Raw genomic sequence first — 26,165 nt, 5'->3', positions numbered from 1 at the left:
CCGACCTCCAACATAGCGATGCACTAATCAATCATAACACCTGCAATTTTGGTGCCTTTTTTACATTTATCTATTACATTTTTATGCCATTTCTACTTACCACCTCCAAAATAAGCTGTGGAAAAACCATCTTAAAACTTAAAACAAGAAGGTCCTGTTACTTGGATGCAGTTTTGGAGAAAATGTAAAATTACTTGCATGTATTGCATACACTTAAATGTCCTATGAAAGGAAAAATGTTACTGCAAGCCCTCTTTTAGACTTCTTACAAGGAAAGAAAATCTGTAATCGACCAAGAAAATAGCAACATGTGCATACCTCTGTTCTTTGTTATCTCTGTTTCAGTCGAACGGTGCGGACCAGTTTGGCATCAACAATAAGAACCTGTTCCAGGAGGAGAGCCAGTCGGTCGGCCCCGATGTGCCCCCAGCCCTGCCTCCCAAAACGGGTACGCCAACCAGACCGCCCCCCCCCCCTCCAGGTCAGTACGAGCTGCGAAAAGGTAACAGTTGTCACATTGTGTTTTCAGTCATTTGTGGATGTATTAACAGGATGTGATAGTTACTCAATAGGAGATTGAAATATAACTTTTCTGTATCTTTTCTCTCTTTAAAAAGCATTTTTGTTTGTCCTTTAGTTGCTTTTGTGTTTTAATGCTAATCAAAGCACTCTGAATTGCTTATGTTTTTTTAAATGTATTTTTTTAAATAACTACGCTCTAGTTTTTTGTATCGGTACAAGGCTTCATGATATCCTCCACAACAGCTATATAAACACTACAAAACTGATTTTGACAATTTTAGCCAAGTGTATAATTTGGTGTTGGGGTCTGGGGAGACCCAGCAGCATTGTTGTGGGTGACTCGAGGTCACATTTGGCCCAATCAAGATTCATCTTTGACTTTAGACACCCCTCCCCACCCCCTTCATCCACTGTAAGAATAATTTTTCGCAACATGCACCTGGTCTGGTTTGTTGTAGATTTTCAGTGTAGACCATTTTCAGTGGTACCGCTGAGAAAGAGTCATTTTTTTGGTCATGGAAAATTAGGTAAAGGTCATGGAAAAGTCATTGAAAATCATTGGTGAAAAAGTGTATGAACCCTGAATAACATTAAAAAATATAGTAAAATAAAGCAGTATTTACATGGAAATAAAATATGGAATAAAAATAACTCTTCCTCTGTGTGTCTCTGTAATTGGTTTTGTGTGTTAATGTTAATCAAAGCACTCTGAATTGCCCTATGTGTTTGAAATGATATCCTGGTTCAAAAACCTTCATTTTCCCACTTTTTCTTGGTGTAAAAAGTGTATAATTCGTTCTGTGTGTAATAACTCTTCCTCTGTGTGTCTCTGCAGGTAAACGGTCGTCCCTCTCCAGAACAGAGTCCTCCGAGTCCTTCCAGAGACGAGGACCCTTCCTCCAGCAGCCTCCAGGAGACTTCCCCTCCTCTTCCTCCTCACTGCCTGCCAAGGATCCTTTAGCCGACCCCTTCGCCCCCTCCTCCCCTCCTCGTCACAACGCTCGGGAAACTGACCGGTTTGCCAGCTTTGACAAAGTGAGCACCTCGCCCTCACCTTCCCCTGACTCTCCATAGCCCTCTCCTCTGTTCTTCCTGCTAATAAATCACACTTAGTTGATTCATTAAGGCACCAAATCAGGCCAGCTTTTTAAAACCACTCCATCCACTGCCACTGAAACCAAAAAGAAATCCTGAAGAAGAATAAAATCATGTCACATAGCAGCATCTGATCCTATTGCATTTACTGGAGCTAAGCTAACAAATCATCTCTATTGAAAATTTTAAAAATACATATATTTTGTCGCATGTAAAGATTCCTTACACTACAATTATTTTTGTGTTACTGATTTATATTATTAATGTAAGCCCCATGATTGAAGTTGCACTGTCCTACTGTACAGAAATGTAATTTAAACAATAATGATTATTATTATTAACCAAAGCAACATATTTGTAGTTACAGACAGACGCTCTGTTACAAATCACACATCTATCGTGATGATGGCATGTTGGCAGTGAATGGAGAGATGAGAGGCTGCTTGTGTTTGGCGTTAACTATCCCAACGTTACAGCCTGTGTATATGCATATTTAATTCTGAAATTAAATATACATTTTATTGCCAACAATTCATTCTGTGCACCTTATTAAGCTTTAAAAAAAAAATGCACCTCAGGTAATTTTCTAACTGCAAAGTGCACTTTTTCTGTGTCCGACCAATGACAAGTCGATATGTCGCTGAGTCGGCACAACAGTGTCATGAAGGCGTGACGTTAGTTAACCCTGACTAACGCATAGGAGAGCCTCGGGGCTGCAGGGTTTGGAAACTACAATCATTTCTGACTGATATTTTGATATGATTTGTGATTTAACACAGAATCCCTATTTTTTTTAAACAAAATTCACAATATCATTGAGAAAAACATCAAAAATGATTATTAAAGAGGACATGTACCAAACAGTTTAGTGTGTAGACGCCGTTATACTTCATTCAGATTTCTTCTGCCCTCACCAAATATTGTGTTTTCTGCAATTTGGATATTGCACTAGTCCATATTGTGATCTAAATACATGTTGATTACTTATACAACACTAGAGGGGAATGGCATTTCATTCTTGAAGTTGCATTAGGCTGTAATTGATACACATAGGTTTAATATGTCTCAGGACCAATTTGTAGTGTTTAAGATACAGAACAGAAATTATGCAGTTATCAAATATCTTCCTGAAAGCAACAGGTAACTGTAATATTGCTTTAATTGAAGAAGAACAACGGCATTACAGTTTCCTTTCCTTGTTCTACTAATCCATTCAAATATGTTCAAGTTGCCCTGCATCTAAAACAACAGAAGACTTCAAATGAAGTGTAAAAAAAGAATTGTACATTGCTCTAAACAGAGGTTCAACCCTTGCTTATATATCAGGATTAAACCGCTATGAGTATTAAAATCCTCTCAGCTCTCTCTCTTCATAATACTGCATAGAAATGTTCTGTCACGCTGTGAAATTGGGATGGATGACTTATTAGGTATTGATTTGAGTGCCTCACTCGTCACATGACTGCACCTGCATGTCCTGTAGCACTAACTGCCTGCCTCACATTCACTTAAACCACTGCCTCTCATTCACTTAAACCACTGCCTCTCATTCACTTAAACCACTGCCTCACATTCACTTAAACCACTGCCTCACATTCACTTAAACCACTGCCTTCATTACACTTAAACCACTGCTTCTCATTCACTTAAACCACTGCCTCCATTACACTTATACCACTGCCTCCATTACACTTATACCACTGCCTCCATTACACTTAAACCACTGCCTCACATTCACTTAAACCACTGCCTCACATTCACTTAAACCACTGCCTCACATTCACTTAAACCACTGCCTCATATTCACTTAAACCACTGCCTCACATTCACTTAAACCACTGCCTCTCATTACACTTAAACCACTGCCTCATATTCACTTAAACCACTGCCTCACATTCACTTAAACCACTGCCTCACATTCACTTAAACCACTGCCTCACATTCACTTATACCACTGCCTCTCATTACACTTAAACCACTGCCTCATATTCACTTAAACCACTGCCTCACATTACACTTAAACCACTGCCTCACATTCACTTAAACCACTGCCTCACATTCACTTAAACCACTGCCTCATATTCACTTAAACCACTGCCTCACATTCACTTAAACCACTGCCTCACATTCACTTAAACCACTGCCTCACATTGACTTAAACCACTGTCTCACATTCACTTAAACCACTGCCTCTCATTCACTTAAACCACTGCCTCATATTCACTTAAACCACTGCCTCATATTCACTTAAACCACTGCCTCACATTCACTTAAACCACTGCCTCACATTCACTTAAACCACTGCCTCACATTCACTTAAACATTCACTTAAACCACTGCCTCACATTCACTTAAACATTCACTTAAACCACTGCCTTCATTACACTCATACCACTGCCTCCCTTAAACCACTTTTACTTTATTCTCCCTTTACTCAAACCCATATGTATTTATCCATCTGTGCATGATGGAGTCCCTTAAAGTCCCTAAAGTGAATATTCTCTTCATTCTGTGTGCACAAAATAAAAGATACCACCTTTAGGGACTTTACTGGCTCTGTAGTTCATCCATCCGCCCCTTCATCCTTCATCCTTCAGTTCTACAGACGGCCTGTATTCTCTCTCTGTGTCTTTGCACCTCTGTCAAAAGAAAAGTTTGAATAAAGAGTTGATTGACGGGCACCATGTCTGGCTTCTATGTGCATCCATGACCTCTCTCTCTGCAAATGCCTGAGCTTTCTAAAAGACATACCAATGTTTTTTTTTTTGCCTTTTCAGTTCATTTTACGCAACTTTCCTCAATATATCATTACATTAGTGCTGACATTTTCAAATCATGCTTTAAGTTTTATAATATTTCTTACTTTTTATGTTATTTTGGTCGTTTTTGCTTTTATTTTAAGCAACATTTGGATTATAGGGATACACTTATTTTAAACACGTTTGATTAGTTCCTACTTTATTATGTAACTGTAGTGGCCACATGAAAAGCAGGAAAGATGCTTAAAATAATCCATACTGTATAGTGGCATGATTTTGTATATTTTTGGTAAACGCAATTATATCAAATGTAGTTGATTTATACTATATGGGCTGAAGGTAAAGAATGAAAAAAAAGTATTATTAATGTCTGATTTCATTCATATCTAAAAGCTGCAGTGGATTGTAGCTCCTACAAGTAATACATGCATGTTCTCTACTAAATCTGATGTTTCCTAAATGTTCTCATCATGCATGTTCTGCTCGACACCAGACTCGTTAGCGTTCAAACTAGTGAACGCCATTTTTGCTCCTAACTCCCGTTATCTGCATGTGTTGATCGTGTACGCACTGTGAAGCTTCTGTGTGTCACTAGCTGGATAATGAACCTGTTTGCACGTCCGCTCTGTAACCATTAACAGATTTAACAACAGTTCTGTGTGTTTTAAAGTTCCCCATTTTTGTCGTTGTGAACCTACAAATGTCATTTGTGGTCACATGACTCTCATTTATTCATCACAGGAGACTCCGACTATCACATTTATCTCCACAGCATGTGTAATGATGAGTCTTCATGTCATATATGATATAGGGGAATTTCACTTGTATAGTCTGTTGTTGTTGTTTGTTTCTTTGTGTTTTGGTGCGATGGGCTGAAACAGAAATTAGGGATTTATAGACCAGACAATTTACCGTCTATATCATGTGTCTGCTTCCTCTGAAATCTATTTGGAACGCTTTTCGATTTTAGCGTTGAGTCATGTTGTAGCAGAGAGTAGAGATGTGGAGTATGACAACTTAATGAGACCCTGTTATACTTTTTGGGGGTTTTCCCTCTCCTATAGTGTGTTGTGTTTATATAAAACAGGTTACTCTACAGATTAGACAGGAATACATTATATAAAACAATAAAATGAAGCACGCAAAAATAACTAAGACAATACACAAATAAACACAATTGATTTGATAAACAAATTCCAGGGATTGAATTGAAAGAAAAGTCATATTGAGCAATATGTTTGTATATAAATGCATATTATCTTTTAAAATACAGTATGAGTTGGGCTGACACGCTTGTATCCACAGTGACATAATTAGAATAAAATATTATACTTACACTCATTATAATTACATTACCGACTACAACTACAGTTAATGTGCAACCTTGGATTTTATACATTAATAATAACAAATCATTGAATCCTTGATAGACAAAACCCGACAACATCCCTGCATTTACCATTTATTTATATTTAATTATTGATTCATTCATAAAGCATGTGTTATTATTGGTTATCCGTCATCAGTGAGAATCTGTTAACTGTCTGTCTGTTTCTGTCTCCTTTCCCCTCATTTGTCTTTGCACATGTGTGTTTTCTCCTGTGTGTGTGTGTGTGTGTGTGTGTGTGTGTGTGTGTGTGTGTGTGTGTGTGTGTGTGTGTGTGTGTGTGTGTGTGTGTGTGTGTGTGTGTGTGTGTGTGTGTGTGTGTGTGTGTGTGTGTGTGTGTGTGTGTGTGTGTGTGTGTGTGTGTGTGTGTGTGTGTGTGTGTGTGTGTGTGTGTGTGTGTGTGTGTGTGTGTGTGTGTGTGTGTCAGCAGCATCAGTATCCAACGGAGGAAGACATGATCGAGTGGGCAAAGCGCGAGAGCGAGCGGGAGGAAAAGGAGCGACTTGCCCGTCTCACACAGCAGGAACAAGAAGACCTGGAGCTGGCCATCGCTCTCAGCAAGTCTGAACTCTCCTGAAGGACTCCCCTCTTCTTCCTCCTCTTCCTCTTCCTCTTCCCCTTCCTCTGGCTCGGCACGGCACAGCACAGCCAGAAAAAGAAAGCACCAAAGCATAGTGGGGACTGTACAGGACTGGTTCAGCAGCTTAAAAACCCCATGAGAACAGACTGTGTCCACATCGCAGTATTGTCTGTCTGTGTGTGTGTGTTTTCCGTCGCCTCGCTCGTGTTTCGGACGGCGATGGAAATGTATGTTCTGAAGAATTAGATTTAGAGATCGATGCTCCGTTGGTTTCAAGACGCCCACATTAACTCTCCAGAATGTAATTTATTTAATGCTCTCAAAAACGACATTTCAATTGCCAGAAGTCACTAACAGTACTCGCTACACTTTATTAAAACACTTTATATTGACAATTTCCTCTTTATTAGAGCCCCAAATTCCCATTAATTACCTTCCTTTTGGGGGTTTTATCTGAAATGAAATATTAAACGGTGTGTAGATTCAGGACAGAAAGCTGGGAAGATACTGAAACAACTTGTAAGTCTTATTTGAAACGGAGTTAAATTTGTATTCCCGTAGAATGACAATTAGCCTATGAGATTATTAAAAAAAAACATTTCTACTTGTGTAAGTCCTCTGAAATGTGAAATGCATGTGCAGATTTATACTTAAATTGAACAAATCCACAACGACCACATTCAGCTTTACATATTGTAGTGTATAGTGTAATTCTTTGAGAGATAATAACAGGAATAAAACTACAATTATCACATTTTATAAGAAGATATTGGCATTAAATGACAGCGCACACTATGAGGGATCGCACAAGAAATACGTGTTTCTGAGGGATAGAAATTGAGTCTAATACCAAATACTTCTTTTTTCTAAAACGTGGCTGTTAAACTAGTGAGTTTGGACATTTAAAAGTTAAAATAGTCAAAGTGGTTGATCATAAATGAATGTGTAAACTCATCTATGCCCACTGTACCTGCTCTGTTTACTCCTATATTAAATGAAGTCATATTAGTATTTATCCACCGTTAGACACTTCTGTAGCATGGATGCTGGATTTTTAATTAGAGAAATCTTATGAAAAAACGTCCTCACAGTCAATTTCCATTTCAATGTGTGCCACTTTAGTTGGTGCTTCTTCTGACAGCATGTATTTACACTTTTTGTTATTTTTCAGCAGGTGCTTCCTCTCCAAAAGGCTACATGTTAATGTTAAAAATCTTGCACAAAATCAGTGAAAGTTGTCTTTGTGTTTTGATGGAGGAGCTTCACTAGTTTGTGTACTTCAGGGTCCGTGGGGATTTAAGGCACTGGTGTTAAATCCACTTGTCTGTTATCACACACAGCAGTTTTTTGGACAGTACTTTTGTGTTTTCCTACCAGAAAATAAATGTGCACTAGGCGCTAAACTGTCAAATGTTTTGTTTTAACGAGTGAAGGCTCGGTTGAAGAGCAGGAGGCGTTTATTTTCTTATTTTTTTGACCAAACGGTGAAGAAAACGTCTCTTTTCAGCCAGAATGAGCATCGTCACCGCTTCCTCTTGTCATGCACTTCCTGTTTGTCTCTTGTTGTAGGTTATTGTAAATAGTCTCTTCTTCACAGTCACATTTAACGGCCACCTTACATTTGTACAGACTCCTTTTACAAAATCAAGAACCACTTATAGGCTTACTCATAAAGGCTTTTTAAAAACTCGAGCTATAACTGTATTGTATTTTGTATTTTCTAATGTGTAATAAAAAAAATCATTATTTGGAGGATTGGACAGAATATGTAATGCATTTAATTGAAGAATAAATATTAAACGTGTAGTTTTGCACTTTGTTTGTTCTTACTGGGGTCTCGTCATTTTACTGTTTTAGAGGTGGAAGATGTTTAGGATCGTTTACTCGTGTACAAGAAGTCATACTGCATTTTTTAAATACTCTATTCCAAGAAAAAATAATGCATGCAAAGAATTAGTTTGGTCAAAACAAGTAACTCTACCTTTCACTTAGTAAGGTAGGAAGTAACCAAGTACTTTACTAAAGTACAATTTTGAGATACTTGAGTACAACTTGAGTATTTTCATTGTATGCTACTTTGTACTTCTACTCCACTACAGTTCAGAGGTACATGGTGTACTTTTCCTCCACTACATGTATTGAATCCCTTTAGTTACTTTACAGATGTGGATGAATGATGTGAAATATAATCAAGTGTTAAATCAGACTTTAGTTCCACCTGGAGTAAATTCACAAGCTACCCTGCAGTATACAAAGTCATTCAAAGTAGCTGCACCTTTACCAGCTTTGAGAACACTTTAATGATCAATCATTATAAAACATATATATATTATTCTGAAATGGACCAATCTGCACAATGACTACTTTTACTGTCGCTACTTTCACTATATTTTGATGCTTATGTTAAAGGTATACTTGTGTATGTATCTATGTAGATGTTTATTGAAAAGCATAGATCCATAGATTATATAAAACGTTTAGTATATATAAACCCTTTTCTTAGGTATGTTTATTTTAATTGAAACAAAGGTTTTAATGTTTTTTGTTTTTTTTTGGACTTTACTTACATTCACTTGCTTTTTTTATTTATTCTGTATGTTTATTTAAATAAAAATACCATTTTAAAAGCAAGAGTGTATACTCAAAGACTCTATATAATATTTATTTATATTTTAACTTTTATTTATTTTAATTCACAGTTTGTTACAATAGACTATATTAATTTATATAATTAATTTATATTAACTTTCTTCATTTTCTGTATTTAATTGTAATTAAAATAACGTTTTAAAACCAAGAGTGTATACTCAAAGACTCTATATAATATGTATTTATTTATTTGTATTTTTTAAAACACTTATATAATTTATTTACATTAACTTTCTTTATGTTTATATTTTCTCTATTATATTATAATTAAAATAACATTCTTAACACCCACAGTAGCATAACCCGGCGGGCTTTAGGACCCGGCAGCCTTACAGCTCCCTCCCCATGCATTTGAATAGAGAGTGATTATAATGGTGATGACAGCCTCTCACACACCTTTCCCCTTCAGGAAGGAGGAAGACACAACGCGGTGCTCCTCTCTGCTCTGCCCGCTGTGTGAAGCCTCTGCCGGGATACTTTCTGCCTCACAGCCGGGGGATGAGTTTTATCACCAACTGGAGACGGAGCGCCAAGAAAAAAGACATCAAAAAGTGAGTAAAAAAAGCTGGAAAGTTGCTAAAAATAAATAAATAAAGTGCACAATCCTGGCTGGCCCTGTTCGTACTTGTCTGTCGGGGAGATTTTAATCACCCTTTTTTTTTTTAATAAGAAACACGTTATCTTTTCATCACACTGAGTTCATGTGAGGAGGACAACATGTTCGTAGATCCTCTTTGAAATGACACACACACACACACACACACATTCTCGTCTGATATGATCTATGACTTTAATTGCTGTGTGTCTTCATGCTGCTGTCAGAAAGTAAGGCTGGGTGATTCTCAAAATACCTCACTGGAAGAAATGCACGACATGTCTTTGAGGGTTTGTCCGGTTTTTTATTGGCTACTGTAAAAAAACACTTATTTGTATTTCCTCACTAATAAAAGCTTTTATTCTGAACAAAATATAATATTTGACAGGAAATTAAAGGAGCACAACATATGATCTTTAAAACATAAGTCCTGTGCTCTTATGGCTTCTGTAAAAAAGTCAGACTGTGTGTTTTTTGTTTTTATCTCACAGTATAAAAGATTTAATTCCGAAAATACATTATATTTGACGGGAAACTAAAGGAGCAAACCCTCTAATAAATCCATAAAAGTGACCACTGTGAGTGATCAGAGAATCTACTGTAGATATTTACTGTAGTTTTGATGATGTGTTGCTGCTTCATGAAGTCAGTCTGCAGCCTGTTGGACTACATTTCACTCCTGATGTGGTCAAGCAGGCTTTTCCTTTAGTGCTGCATCAGCGACTGAAATATCTTTAGGTGTTGTTATTTTGTCCTTTCTCTGTTGCATAAAGACTGCAAACTACTATGAGTAAAGTGGGAGAAAGCTATATTTATCATATGTTAATGAGCGGATTAACAGGACATTAAGTGGTCATCAAAATTGATTAAACCGGTCGTAAAATGATTACCTGGGTAGAAAAATAATGACATTAAATTACACCTGATTTACCTTTTTGACTGGCAGAAAAATGTTAAAAATGTTTCAGAAACATTGATAGATAATCCTGGCAAAACCATTTCATGTTTTTGAGTCATAAACACCGGAGGGAGAGAGAGAGAGAGAGAGACATTTTGATCAGACTTAGATAATAGATTGCCAGGTAAAAACATGTTTTGTCTTGGCTTTCAGGGCTTCTATATGTATCTCTGTAGGACATCATTCAGTCGTCTGTCTCAAACTGCACATGCACCCTGTGATGAGAGGTCACAAGAAGTATGGAAACACTCATTTAACTTTAAGCTTATAAAAGTGTGTGAAGAAAGCTTCACAAACAAATGTAAACAAGTCCTGGCCCTGTTGGTACCTGTCTGGAGATTATAATCACACTTTCTTAGAAACTCATTATCCAACTTTAAACGTATAATTAAAAAATAATTATGGTGAAATGGAAATGTCAAAGGGGACTTATCATGCTTTTGGGGGGTTTCCCTTTCCTGTAGTGTGTTATATAGGTTTTTGTGCATGTTAATGGTCTGCAGAGGCTAAAATCCCAAAGTTACCTCCATTTGGCTAGCGCTCCAACACATTGTACGTGATAGGCTAAGGGGCGGGACATCTCTAAGCGGTTGACCAATCACAACAGAGCCGGCCAGCTAACCAATCAGAGCAGACTGGGCTCTGGTTTCAGACAGAGGGTGAAAAGAGGTGCTGCAGCACAGGCAGTATGAGAAAAATAAAGAGCTTTTTGAACATTAAAGCATGGAGACACGTCCCAGTAGAGACACTACATACTGATATACACCTGAACATCAGCAGGAGAGGACTCTTTAAAGTAGAGACACTACATACTGATATACACCTGAACATCAGCAGGAGAGGACTCTTTAAAGTAGAGACACCACATACTGATATACACCTGAACATCAGCAGGAGAGGACTCTTTAAAGTAGAGACACTACATACTGATATACACCTGAACATCAGCAGGAGAGGACTCTTTAAAGTAGAGACACCACATACTGATATACACCTGAACATCAGCAGGAGAGGACTCTTTAAAGTAGAGACACTACATACTGATATACACCTGAACATCAGCAGGAGAGGACTCTTTAAAGCATGGAGACAATATACGCCTGAACATCAGCCTACTTTAAGACATGAATGCTGTATCAGGAGCTTCACAGTGACCTTATTAAACGTATGTCAGAACCTCTATGCATACATGTTTTTTACATATTAACAATGCAAGATACAGCACAAAATATGAACATCTTTAATCAATGTATTCTTAACTTACTGCTGAAAAGTGTTTCCTTGTTAGTAACTCGTCAATATTAGTGGCCTTGTTGATTCCACATGAGCTTTTCCTACTTTCTGACTAGCATTTCAAGGATTCAAGGATCATTTGTAGTATTTTTTCGGCACAGGGTTGGATAACAAGTTTCGGTTGTAATGTAATCCATTATGCTACATGACAAAAGAACAGGAAATAAACAGTATCAGTAAGTTAAAGTACTTTTGGTGATGACAATAGCCGCGTTCACACCAAGTACTTTCCTGTACTTAGTTCCGGCACTAAGAGCCCTGGCGCTTTTAACCCCAGGGTACTTAGTACAGATCGCGTTCACACCGGAGTACTTTTCCCTGAGGGAAGATTACAAGTACAGTAAGTGGCGGTAAGCACCTTAAAGTTGTTTGCAACCCGCTACAAAACAAGAGAAGAAGAAAAACTGATACAGGATCTGTTTAATCGCCATGTCGGTTTTCTTTATTGCACTCTCAAGACATAACATTAAATAGAAATATTTTAAATGTAACTAAAGTGTCAGTTGTACATGTCAGTAAACATTGTCAATATAAAATAAAGTGTCAGTTGTACTATATAATAACAGTAATAACAATATAAAATAAACTCCCAGCTGTAGGGAGTCTCAGCAGCAAACCCACCTTTATTATATATCTTCCCGAGACCCACTGCATCCGTCTGCCATAAACACTATGCAAACATACATGTTAGTTTTGGCCCATAGTGGACTCCATGTTGTGTTGTGTGAAATGGGGGGGAATTAAAAGTTTAGGTCAAATAATATTTAAAATGATATAAATTATCATATTTGTGTATGTGCCCCTGCCATTCCCCCACAAGGTTGCAACATTGATGATAAATAAATGACAAATAAAGCTTTGCCAGTTTATAACCGATGAAACATGATGGTATCAGAATAATCACTTACATGTGATGTATAGGATGCTACACAGGTCACAAAAGATAAAGTGTCAGGAGAAATAAGCTTAATCGCCATGTCGGTTTTCTTTATTGCACTCTCAAGACATAACATTAAATAGAACAATTTTAAATGTAAATAAAGTGTCAGTTGTACATGTCAGTAAACATTATATATAAAATAAAGTCATAACAGTAATAACAATATAAAATAAACTGTCCCAGGTGTAGGGATAGTCTCAGCAGCATACACACCTTAGTGCAACGTTGTGTGTCGTGTGTCAGTATTTACAAAAACGATACCAAATAAACTGTTATTAAATGCAGTTTGTCGCTCATCCTGCCGCTGCGCCGACGCTTCCTCATGGCGCAGCGCCCACACTTCATCCTGGTGCTGCTGGCGCTCCATCTGCTGCTTGAACACTTCTGCCTGGCGCTCCATCGAGGTGAGCATCTTGTCCTCCGTTTCCTGGGCCTTGGTGAACAGCACCATCTGATCTCCACGCAGCGACTCATTCACCACGGCACGCCGGTCCTCCAACGCCTGGGCGGTGTCAAAGAAATTCGCATCCCGTGTCCGCTTTCCTAAGAGGGGAAAATAAGCAATATACAATATACAAGTTTAGTCGCCATGTAGTTTTACAACATACTAGGAATGTGTTTTTTGTATTTTCACAAATAGAATTAAGGTTTCACAAATCTGAAACTGTGTTATAAAGAATGTTTAGACCCTCTGGGATAATCCAGTCCAAATAAATCGGCTATGCAGCGATTTAAGAGGTTCAAACACGGAGGATTGTTCCTTTTTGAAGAGTGCTTCATGTATGCTTGAACTTTGTTTAATGTTGTTGAGGCAAGTTAAACATAAAATATGATGAATATTATGAAATAAACATGATTGTGAACATCAGTTCGATGCGTAACGTTCTTTCAAGACAAAGTTACAGTGTGTGTGTACTGTGTGCTCGGGGCCGGTGTTAGCCTATTATGGCTAGCATGGCTAGCTTGATCTACTGAGCAAATAAAAGTACATCTGAGACCATTATTGTGCAGATTAAAACCCCAGTGCATGTAGTTGATTTTACCTTCGTCGTGGTCGTCATCGTTGGCCACTGAATCCGCCGTTTGTAGTCCCGAGTTTCTTTATTTTTAGCCGGTGTGCCGTGGGGCTGTACACATTCCCAGGTCGAGTGAAAGCTACTGAACTGGCTTCAGTGCATTCCCTGGGTCGCGTCCTCTGCGTAGATCTCCAGAAGAGCCGACACCTCCTCATCATTTCTTGATGCTTGCCATAACTGCTTTCAAAAACAAACACAACGCACGGAGCGTTGTGTTTTTGTAGCGAGGAAAAACAATGGCGGCTCTACACAACATTTTCAGAGTTGTACGGGCGTGGTTTGCAATTCGCCCAGCCAATCAGCACTGGGGCACTTTTGGAGAACTTTTCACCCACAGAAAAGTACGCTCTCTGAGTTGGCTCTAAAAATGGGGGTAAAAGTACCCGAGATTAAGTACGATTTTTGGTGTGAAACTTTCACGGAACTAAAACGCGAAAAGTACGGTGAAAGTACTCCGGTGTGAACGCGGCTATAGAGCTTCCCTCTGCTTCCTGGTAACACTTTTAATTTAATGGTCTCCTATTATACTGTTTTTCATTACTTTATTATAGGTCTCAGATATATACAGAACTTGTCTCTGATTGGCTGAAACACCAAACAGATCATTGCAGCATCCCATAATCCCCTCTGTTTCAGCCCTGTTTCCAAAGTGCTGATTCTCTGTCTGTTACTTTAGATGAAAATAAGGAGCCCCTCCCCACGCCCCTCTGAGAGATATTTGGTTAAAAAGAACACAATAGGCGCTTTCACACCGGAGTACTTTTCCCAGGAATAGTTCCGATAGTTCCTGGGATTTTGCGTTCACTAGAACTTTTTTTGGGGAACCTTTTCACCCCTTTTCAGTCCCTGCTAGAGAGCAGGTACTTTCCTGGGGAGAAAAAGGTTCCAATTTCTGATTGGCTGGGCGAATTGCAAACCACGCCCCGTAAAACTCTGAAAAGTTTTGTGAAGCCGCCATTTTATTTGCTCGCATTAGCATTATTAGCATTAGCCCAGCGCACCAACGGAGAGAGACTAACTTATGGCAACACAAAAAAAACATGGGAGCGGTGGAGATGAGGAGGTGTCGGCGTTCTGGCGATTTACTCGGAAGGCCCCCAACTCTGGGGACTTCCGGCCGGGGACTTCGGGTGGCAGTATACGCCGTGAAGTTGTTTGCGGCCTGCCAGTAAACCCAAAGCAGCAGAAGAAGAAAAAGAAGTGACGTCAGCGGCTCCCTCAGGGACTTATTCAGGTGTGAACGCGATTTACTAGATAGTTCCAGGAAATAAAAGTTCCAGGAAATGAAAGTTCCAGGAAATAAAAGTTCCGTGAACTATTCCTGGGAAAAGTAATTGGTGTGAAAGCGCCTATGGTGTTCTAGGAGGAGATTCAGGTGATAAGGTGGGGGGGGGGTTACTTTGGTTGGTGATTGGCTAATGGTTACACAAGCCCAAAAATTGTTATGACATCATAAAGTGGCCAAAATCTGATCAGCTCATTTTTAGATATATAAATGGATCAGGACAAAAAGACAGCAAATCTTTTTTCCTGAAACTTTCAGAATCTCTTTACACAGAGGGGACACATATTTATGTATAAAAAGACAGGAAAAAGTGGATTTTGCATAATAGGTGACCTACCAAACTCTGGAGTCCTCCTCAGATCTCCAGTCTTCTCCTCTTCACACCGTAATGAGATGTTTTCTTACTGTCTCTCTAACTCGACCTCTGACCTCTTCACAGGGATGACGTTCAGGATCAGGACATCCCTGACGGCCCGGACTCCCCGAGCCGGTACGTCCACATTCTGCACATTCTCTTGTATTCTTAGAAGCAGTCAGCAGCAAACCCTGTTTAATGACACTGTGATGCTACGTCTGTTAGCATGTTAGCTCCTTCAGAAATGCTGTCATACACAGACTGACTTTGATTTGTACATATTCTATTTACATGTATATAGACTTTTTACACTACTTATTTCTGTATTTTATTATATATGTGGCATTGTTGGAGGAGCTCAGGTCAGAAGAATTTCATTGATTTTTGTTTGAGAAATCCACATTTTGAGAGAAATTGAGAAACTGGGATCGATGGTAGGCAAAAAAATACAGACAAATATCTTGATAATTGATTAATCGTTAAGGAAACTGCTATTTTAAGTCTCTAAAATCGAAAACATTTGCTGTTCACTGGGTTTTATATTATATTACAGAAAATATCTTTGGGTTTTAGTCTGAGAAATCCACATTTTGAGAGAATTTGAGAAACTCGGATCGATAGTAGGCATACAAATACATCTGAATAATTTATTAATCGTTAAGGAAATAGCCTTAATTACCCTATGTACTATTGTTGCATTGTTGGAGGAGCTCAGGTCAGAAGAATTTCATTGCCATTTCTACACTGTGGCTTTGTGCATATGACAATAAAACCTTTGAATCTTTGAATACATTTGCTTCCAGGTTGTCGGTCATAAACACTCCAGAGTTGGATCCCACCATCACAGACTTCAGGTGAGTGTCTTTGAATGAAATAACGTTGAATATTTTAAAAAAGCCACTCTTAAACTGTGCTATACCACCAATACTGTATACGAATAACACTTATTATTAATAGATTTTTACTCTATTACACTGTAGACTTTAAGCCAGGGGTGTCAAACTCAAGGCCCGGGGGCCAAATCCGGCCCGCAACTTCATTTTATGTGGCCCGCAAAAGCTTGCAAAGAATATAATAGGTTTATTATACGGTTACATGCTACTTTACAGTATATCTATATATGTTCATTTTAATTAATTTCTTATTTTATAGTTATTTATCTTTGATTTATCCTTAATTTTATTAATCTGTGCTGTCCTGTTTTTCAATCTCACCCTGTTGCTGTTAAACCACTGAATTTCCCCACGGGGATTAATAAAGGTCCATTTTATCTTATCTTATTTTACAGAAGCATGTTGCCCATAAACTACATGTCCCACAATGCATCTCATTTTGTGACATGCGCACTGAAGAGACTTGCAGTTATTTGCCGTAGACTTCTGCTTTCAGACGTAGTTAATTATGAAGTTATTACCCTATCTGATAATAATCCAATGCAGAGGCAATAATATAAATACATTATTTCATATATATTATGTATTTATGTATATTTAGTGACAACCCTTTGAGTGCAACCATAATGCTAATGTGGCCCACGATGAAAGTGAGTTTGATACCCCTGCTTTAAGCAATCATCTGTTTTTTATAATTAATATTTTTAATAATACTTAAATACCGGCACTATATATATTGTAATATACGCATTTTATTTATTATTGTGCACATGTTTACTATATAGTTCCTATCTATTTTATCGAATTATTGCACTTTTAACTCTTATTTATACAATTATTGTATTTCATTTTATCTTTGTATTTTTTATTTGATCGAAAATGCAGCTATTATTTTCCCCCCCAGGATAAAAAAAGATATTCTCTGTATAACAATATATTAAATATTCTTATATATTACCATGTGCACATTTCTACTTAACTTCTTATGTTGAAATACTTTATTTGATTAATGGAGCAACTGTCACAAAACCTAATTCACCCCAAGGACAAAAATGAAGTATTCTGATTCTGATTGAAGATGGTTTTATTCTAGGTTACCGTCAAAGTTTATCGTAGTTTTTAAAAGTTAATTTGTCTACAATTTCTGGAAAACTTCATATGGGTCGTTCCCAAGATCTGTTCCTAATTCAAAGCGATTTTCCACCCAAAACTGTCACGTAGCTTCTTTGCACAAATGCCCTCAAAACGTCATAACGGAGCAGTAAATATCCTGGGAGTGTCCTCGTAGATCAGTGTTTGGTTTCTATGGCTCTCACGATCAGGTTCCTCCCAACAATAGTCGGCCTTTCAGGTGGTTTTTCCTCCGCTGAGAATTCCCTTCTGTCTCTGAACGGCCTGGATTCTGTTCCTCTGTTTCAGGTTACAGCTGCCGGACAATAAGGACCACCTGCAGTCAACAAATGCATCAAATGGGTAAGACTCGCACACTGAACTCTGAGCGATGATGGAGACAAACTTTGGCTTAGATCGCATAAAAAAACCTGCTTTTGTGCTGCCTTTTGGAACAAAAAATAATGTATGTTTTCACACTTCTTGTTCTTTTACCGTCTTTACTATCCTGTGTGAGATGGAGCTGCTTTATCTTGACATTAGCCACATGACTGTTCTTTTATTACTGGTAATTGGATCGTTGATAGAGATGCATTACGATGTTTAGCCTTAAATATTATGTTGTTTGTTGGATAGAGAAAACTTGAGTTACTGTTAGGTAGTATAATCTGTAACATTGCAGCGTATTTTACAGGTAATTATGTAGAAGTAGAATATTCCCAATATTTTGGAGCAGAAGAAAAGGTAGCATGAAATGGAAATACTTGCGTTTAGTACCTCTAAAAAGTGTGTTTAGCTATACAGTACAATGACACTTTCTTAGTGACTTTCCACCACTGATTTGACTTAACATAGCTTTTGAATGCTGGAGGGTTTTCAGGTTCATATCAGTGTGTAGTGTCTCTACTTTAAAGAGTCCTCTCCTGCTGATGTTCAGGTGTATATCAGTATGTAGTGTCTCTACTTTAAAGAGTCCTCTCCTGCTGATGTTCAGGTGTATATCAGTATGTAGTGTCTCTACTTTAAAGAATCCTCTCCTGCTGATGTTCAGGTGTATATCAGTATGTAGTGTCTCTACTTTAAAGAGTCCTCTCTTGCTGATGTTCAGGTGTATATCAGTATGTAGTGTCTCTACTTTAAAGAGTCCTCTCCTGCTGATGTTCAGGTGTATATCAGTATGTAGTGTCTCTACTTTAAAGAGTCCTCTCCTGCTGATGTTCAGGTGTATATCAGTATGTAGTGTCTCTACTTTAAAGAGTCCTCTCCTGCTGATGTTCAGGTGTATATCAGTAGGTAGTGTCTCTACTTTAAAGAGTCCTCTCCTGCTGATGTTCAGGTGTATATCAGTATGTAGTGTCTCTACTTTAAAGAGTCCTCTCCTGCTGATGTTCAGGTGTATATCAGTATGTAGTGTCTCTACTTTAAAGAGTCCTCTCCTGCTGATGTTCAGGTGTATATCAGTATGTAGTGTCTCTACTTTAAAGAGTCCTCTCCTGCTGATGTTCAGGTGTATATCAGTATGTAGTGTCTCTACTTTAAAGAGTCCTCTCCTGCTGATGTTCAGGTGTATATCAGTATGTAGTGTCTCTACTTTAAAGAGTCCTCTCCTGCTGATGTTCAGGTGTATATCAGTATGTAGTGTCTCTACTTTAAAGAGTCCTCTCCTGCTGATGTTCAGGTGTATATCAGTATGTAGTGTCTCTACTTTAAAGAGTCCTCTCCTGCTGATGTTCAGGTGTATATCAGTATGTAGTGTCTCTACTTTAAAGAGTCCTCTCCTGCTGATGTTTAGGTGTATATCAGTATGTAGTGTCTCTACTTTAAAGAGTCCTCTCCTGCTGATGTTCAGGTGTATATCAGTATGTAGTGTCTCTACTTTAAAGAGTCCTCTCCTGATGATGTTCAGGTGTATATCAGTATGTAGTGTCTCTACTTTAAAGAGTCATCTCCTGCTGATGTTCAGGTGTATATCAGTATGTAGTGTCTCTACTTTAAAGAGTCCTCTCCTGCTGATGTTCAGGTGTATATCAGTATGTAGTGTCTCTACTTTAAAGAGTCCTCTCCTGCTGATGTTCAGGTGTATATCAGTATGTAGTGTCTCTACTTTAAAGAGTCCTCTCCTGCTGATGTTCAGGTGTATATCAGTATGTAGTGTCTCTACTTTAAAGAGTCCTCTCCTGCTGATGTTCAGGTGTATATCAGTATGTAGTGTCTCTACTTTAAAGAGTCCTCTCCTGCTGATGTTCAGGTGTATATCAGTATGTAGTGTCTCTACTTTAAAGAGTCCTCTCCTGCTGATGTTCAGGTGTATATCAGTATGTAGTGTCTCTACTTTAAAGAATCCTCTCCTGCTGATGTTCAGGTGTATATCAGTATGTAGTGTCTCTACTTTAAAGAGTCCTCTCTTGCTGATGTTCAGGTGTATATCAGTATGTAGTGTCTCTACTTTAAAGAGTCCTCTCCTGCTGATGTTCAGGTGTATATCAGTATGTAGTGTCTCTACTTTAAAGAGTCCTCTCCTGCTGATGTTCAGGTGTATATCAGTATGTAGTGTCTCTACTTTAAAGAGTCCTCTCCTGCTGATGTTCAGGTGTATATCAGTAGGTAGTGTCTCTACTTTAAAGAGTCCTCTCCTGCTGATGTTCAGGTGTATATCAGTATGTAGTGTCTCTACTTTAAAGAGTCCTCTCCTGCTGATGTTCAGGTGTATATCAGTATGTAGTGTCTCTACTTTAAAGAGTCCTCTCCTGCTGATGTTCAGGTGTATATCAGTATGTAGTGTCTCTACTTTAAAGAGTCCTCTCCTGCTGATGTTCAGGTGTATATCAGTATGTAGTGTCTCTACTTTAAAGAGTCCTCTCCTGCTGATGTTCAGGTGTATATCAGTATGTAGTGTCTCTACTTTAAAGAGTCCTCTCCTGCTGATGTTCAGGTGTATATCAGTATGTAGTGTCTCTACTTTAAAGAGTCCTCTCCTGCTGATGTTCAGGTGTATATCAGTATGTAGTGTCTCTACTTTAAAGAGTCCTCTCCTGCTGATGTTCAGGTGTATATCAGTATGTAGTGTCTCTACTTTAAAGAGTCCTCTCCTGCTGATGTTCAGGTGTATATCAGTATGTAGTGTCTCTACTTTAAAGAGTCCTCTCCTGCTGATGTTCAGGTGTATATCAGTATGTAGTGTCTCTACTTTAAAGAGTCCTCTCCTGATGATGTTCAGGTGTATATCAGTATGTAGTGTCTCTACTTTAAAGAGTCATCTCCTGCTGATGTTCAGGTGTATATCAGTATGTAGTGTCTCTACTTTAAAGAGTCCTCTCCTGCTGATGTTCAGGTGTATATCAGTATGTAGTGTCTCTACTTTAAAGAGTCCTCTCCTGCTGATGTTCAGGTGTATATCAGTATGTAGTGTCTCTACTTTAAAGAGTCCTCTCCTGCTGATGTTCAGGTGTATATCAGTATGTAGTGTCTCTACTTTAAAGAGTCATCTCCTGCTGATGTTCAGGTGTATATCAGTATGTAGTGTCTCTACTTTAAAGAGTCCTCTCCTGCTGATGTTCAGGTGTATATCAGTATGTAGTGTCTCTACTTTAAAGAGTCCTCTCCTGTTGATGTTCAGGTGTATATCAGTATGTAGTGTCTCTACTTTAAAGAGTCCTCTCCTGCTGATGTTCAGGTGTATATCAGTATGTAGTGTCTCTACTTTAAAGAGTCCTCTCCTGCTGATGATCAGGTGTATATCAGTATGTAGTGTCTCTACTTTAAAGAGTCCTCTCCTGTTGATGTTCAGGTGTATATCAGTATGTAGTGTCTCTACTTTAAAGAGTCCTCTCCTGCTGATGATCAGGTGTATATCAGTATGTAGTGTCTCTACTTTAAAGAGTCCTCTCCTGCTGATGTTCAGGTGTATATCAGTATGTAGTGTCTCTACATGTCTCCATGCTTTAATGTTCAAAAAGCTCTTTATTTTTCTCATACTGCCTGTGCTGCAGCACCTCTTTTCACCCTCTGTCTGAAACCAGAGCCCAGTCTGCTCTGATTGGTTAGCTGGCCGGCTCTGTTGTGATTGATCAACCACTTAGAGATGTCCCGCCCCTTAACCTATAATGTACAATGTGTTGGAGCGCTAGCCGATAGAAATGCGAGTGTATAGTGCTGTCACTATGTTACAGAAGTTAACAAAGGAGTCCAATGGAGGTGTTTCAGGCGTGGGAGAGAAACTCCTTCTGGAGGGAACACATTTTTGCCTTTGCAGACCATTTACATGCACTAAAACCCCTAAGACACTACAGGAAAGGGAAAACCCCTAAAAGCACAATAGGGTGTCTATAATAAAGAACATTTATTATAAAAGCCATCAGGAAATCAGCTTCCCTGCGCTGTGTAACAGATGCAGAGAACCTCATTCTCTGTTAAGTTATGGCTGAATGAATGTTTGTTTCTCATTCAATAATTTAATCATACTTTCTCTGTCGAGGCACGTACAAGATTTATTGTTAGCCTGAGGGGGAGAATAGCTGCGTCTGTGGGAGGGAGATAACATGGATCATCATCACACAATTACAATTGCTTCTTTTAAATGTTGATAAAACCAAGGTAATGCTCTTTTCAAAAGCTAAAAAGACACCAGAGCCTGTTTTAGAAATTGTAACTACGCAAGGAATAAAACTTGAAGTGGTTACCTGTTACAAATACCTTGGTATCTGGCTTGATGACTGTCTCACTTTTAAACGTCATGTCAATAACCTGCTTAAAAAACTGAGGGTTAGACTAGGTTTCTTTTTCAGAAACAAGTCCTGTTTCTCTTTTGAAGCCAGGAAAAGGCTAGTCACTGTGACCTTTTTACCTGTGCTGGACTATGGTGATCTGATTGATATGAATGCACCTGCCAATTGCCTGATCAAGTTAGATGCTGCGTATCACAGTGCACTGAGATTTGTGACAAACTGTAAAGCATTAACCCATCACTGTACCCTGTATGCAAGGGCTGGTTTGCCTTCGCTAACTGTACGGAGGCTCAGTCACTGGTACATTTTTATATATAAAGCCATGTTAGGGAAACTTCCATCCTACATCTGCTCCCTGATCTCACGGCGAATTGTAAGTGGCTACTGCCTGAGATCGCATGCTGTGGTTTTATTAAATGTGCCAACTGCTAGGACTGTCTTAGGGAAGATAGCATTTAGATGCGCAGCTCCACTGTCCTGGAATAGTCTGCAATTGAAATGGAAACTGAGCAATCTGGTGCCACTCAATGTTTTTAAAGCTCTGTTGGATGCTACTCAATCGGAAGCTGTTGGTACCTGTGCATGTGGATAGTATGTCAATTGTAATCCCTGTAATGATGCTGTATGATGTCCTTTTGTTGCTCTGTTTATGTTTTAATGTTTCATGTGGAACCTACTTGAGCAGGTCTCCCTTGAAAAAGAGATCAATGATCTCAATGGGATACAACCTGGATAAATAAAGGTAAAAAAAACAACAACAAAAAAACAAAGGCTGAACAAACCCAAGTTTCATATCGGTGTTTTAAGTTCGAGCTGAGCAATAGATTGACATTTTGGGAAGCACGCGTTGTTACTTGCTGGGAGTAAGATTTCTGCCTTTATAATTCACTAATTTGCTCGTTATATCCTGAGTTAAGATTAACGCTGATCAGTAAAAGCATAAATACTATGATTTGAAAATACTCTATAACAAATGAAAGCCTTAAACTCAAAATGTAACTTAATAAGAAGTACAGATGAAGTAGTTTAAAGTATCAAAAGTAAATCTATTCAGTGTGCAGGATGGCTCTTTTCCTTTTATTGGTAATTAAATCATATTTGACAGTCCTGTTTTACCACTAACAAATACATACAAGCATTTTAATGTTGTATTTTCTTTCTACATTTAGATAAGCAGTACAGTACTACATCCTTCACTAGTAAATGTGAACGTTAAATACATGTAGTGGAGTGAAAAGTACAATATTTGCCTCTGAAACCAGAGTTATGGAGTAGTCGAGTTTGGATTCAAATTGAAATACTCAAGTTAAAATTGTACTTAAGAACAGTACATTCAACCACGGCTGGTTCCTGGCTTCAGCTTCATCTCGACAGATTTATTCAGAGTTTCTTCTCGGGTAAATCTCCCAGAAAAGCCAACACACACATTTTCAAAGTGCCTTGTTCCTGCATTGCCCAATATCTATTGCATTGTAAACAAGCAACATGAGAGCAGGACTTCCCTCTTGATATATCAACTTGGTAAATATTGTAAACATAAGTCTATGTTCCTAATCGTAAATTATTTTTATATTATGTTCCCATTTAGAGTGATATACCTTATGATTGACAGGTCACTACTTCCTTCACAGTGTCAGAGCCCAGTCTGCTCTGATTGGTTAGCTGGCCATCTCTGTTGTGATTGGTCAACGGATTAGAGATGTCCCGCCCCTTAGTCTATCACGCACAATGTGTTACATGGTAATGTCACAGTGTTAATTAAGTAAACAAAGGAGTCCAATGGAGGCGTTCAGGGGGGGGAGGTTTTTTTACTACTACAGTCTATAAAGATGGTTGGACTTCCCTTCATGTATCTGTGAAGACCAAAGGGCTTTTCAGTCACATGAGTGTGTGTTATGCTCTCTTGATGTTTGCAGTATATGAATAGTGTGTGTTGTTGGGTATTATGTGCTTGAGAGCCATGAACAAATTATTATCTGGCACTGTGGAAAGAAAATATATGTTTCTATAAATCAGCAGAAGATTTAATGTCTTTGATTTATATTGAAGTGAGTTGTCTGAAGTTTAACAAGATAATTCAAACACAACATTTAAAGAGGAAATAATCAGATAAATAAATGAATACAAAAATCAATTAATCAAATCAAGTTTTATTTATAAAGCACATTTAAAAGCGATTTTTGGTCAAGCCAAAGTGCTGTACATGTAATAAAAACAGATTACTACAATCACAATAAAAGACAATAATTTACAACAGAAATATAAAAAACAAAAACACAGGGAAAAGTCAGGTGCCATGCTCCGCTCTAACTAGAAGGTCAGGGAGAAGAAGTGAGTCTTTAGTGAGGATTTAAAAACCCCTAGGGTCTGGGCCGACCTCACATGGAGGGGCAGAGTGTTCCAGAGCCTAGGGCCAGCTGCTGCGAAGGCTCGGTGCCCTCAGGTTTTGAGCCTGGTCTTGGGCACTACCAGCAGCAGCTGGTCAGCAGACCTTAAAGCTCTGGCTGGGGTGTAGCGCTGGAGGAGTTCAGCTATATAGGCCGGAGCCAGCCCATTTAGTGCTTTGAAAACAAATAAAAGGATTTTAAAATCAATTCTGAACCGAACTGGAAGCCAGTGTAGTGAGGCCAGAATAGGGGTGATGTGGTCACGCTTTTTGTGGCCAGTCAGAAGACGTGCAGCTGCGTTTTGGACTAGCTGCAGGCGTCTAATTGAGCCTGGTCCATACCCACATACAGAGCGTTGCAATAGTCCAGTCTCCAGGTAACAAAGGCATTAATAACCCTTTCTAGGTCTTTAAAAGATAAATACGACTTGGTCTTGGACAATAGTCTTATTTAAAAATAAGCAGGATTTGACTACGGTGCTGACCTGCTTGTTGAATTTAAAAATGCTAGTGAAGGTCACTCCAAGGTTCATGACCGAGAGGAGGATGTTTTCATTGAGAGAGCCCAGAATATCAACCTGAGAGGCTGGAGGTTGGGGTCCAAAAAAGATGACCTCTGTCTTGCTCTCGTTGAGGTTGAGGAAGTTTTTGCTCAGCCAGGATTTTATCTCTGCTAAGCAGTCCATCAACTGCTGTAGTGAGTGTTTGACATTTGCTTTGAGAGGCAGATAGATCTGTACATCGTCGGCGTAGCAGTGGAAGGGAATATTGTGTTTAGTGAGAATTGAACCTAGGGGCAGTATGTACAGTAGAAAAAGGATGGGGCCCAGAATAGAGCCTTGGGGAACCCCACAGGTAAGAGGGGCTTTAGCAGAGGAGAAGGCACCTAGCTGCACTGAGAAGCTACGGTCTGTCAGGTAGGACCTGAACCATGCAAGTGCAGAGCCTGTGATGCCTGCGGACTGTTCAAGCCGTGACAGCAGGATGCTATGGTCCACAGTGTCAAAGGCAGCTGTCAGGTCTAACAGCACCAGGACAGCTGGGCTACCTGAGTCGGCGGCTAGGAGCAGATCATTAAAAACTCTTAAAAGGGCTGTTTCAGTGCTGTGCATGGGTTTGAAGCCAGACTGAAACTTTTCATGGATTCCATGGATGGTTAAAAAAGACTGCAGCTGGGCGTAGACTACTCGCTCCAGGGCTTTTGATAAAAAAGGTAGCTGGGAGATGGGCCTAAAATTTGCGAGAATGGAGGGGTCGAGATTTTTCTTTTTAAGTAGTGGCTGGACCACGGCATGTTTGAAGGCAGCTGGGACACATCCTGAGCTAAGAGAGGTGTTTAAAAGTAATAAAATACTTGCTCCAACTGATTCGAAAACATCTCTGAGAAGGCGAGAGGGAATGCTGTCTGAGGTGCAGTTTGTCGGCCGCAGGTGCTTGACTACATCCGAGAGAGAAGAGAGGGATACAGGCTCAAAGTGGTCGAGGACAGCAGGGCACAGAAAAGGAGCAGGATCTGGGGTAGCACTAGTGTGGGCTAGCCTAAGAGCAGATACTTTTT

The 26,165-nt window shown here is 38.9% G+C and overlaps 2 protein-coding genes across 7 annotated transcripts in view; both read left to right on the top strand.

The window, feature by feature from the left end:
- Positions 1–8,168, top strand: part of eps15 (epidermal growth factor receptor pathway substrate 15) — a 49,254-nt gene extending 41,086 nt beyond the window's left edge. For 2 of the 6 annotated variants that reach the window (XM_034149699.1, XM_034149697.1), the window contains exons 23-25: positions 346–481; positions 1,358–1,557; positions 6,200–8,168. In XM_034149699.1, the coding sequence (XP_034005590.1) occupies positions 346–481; positions 1,358–1,557; positions 6,200–6,340 (477 nt within the window). In that variant the 3' untranslated portion in view covers positions 6,341–8,168. Of the gene's footprint in view, positions 1–345; positions 482–1,357; positions 1,558–6,187 lie in introns of all 6 variants that reach the window. The other 4 variants (XM_034149698.1, XM_034149694.1, XM_034149696.1 and 1 more) reach the window with 3 other exon arrangements.
- Positions 8,169–9,376: 1,208 nt separating this feature from the next.
- Positions 9,377–26,165, top strand: part of ttc39a (tetratricopeptide repeat domain 39A) — a 57,383-nt gene continuing 40,594 nt past the window's right edge. The window contains exons 1-4 of the mRNA XM_034149722.1: positions 9,377–9,543; positions 15,579–15,629; positions 16,298–16,348; positions 17,807–17,860. Of these exons, the coding sequence (XP_034005613.1) occupies positions 9,491–9,543; positions 15,579–15,629; positions 16,298–16,348; positions 17,807–17,860 (209 nt within the window). The 5' untranslated portion in view covers positions 9,377–9,490. The remainder of the gene's footprint in view (positions 9,544–15,578; positions 15,630–16,297; positions 16,349–17,806; positions 17,861–26,165) is intronic.

Source organism: Trematomus bernacchii, unplaced genomic scaffold (genome assembly GCF_902827165.1).
Source record: "Trematomus bernacchii unplaced genomic scaffold, fTreBer1.1, whole genome shotgun sequence".
Lineage (NCBI taxonomy): Eukaryota > Metazoa > Chordata > Actinopteri > Perciformes > Nototheniidae > Trematomus > Trematomus bernacchii.
This window is presented reverse-complemented; position numbering and strand designations above follow the sequence as displayed.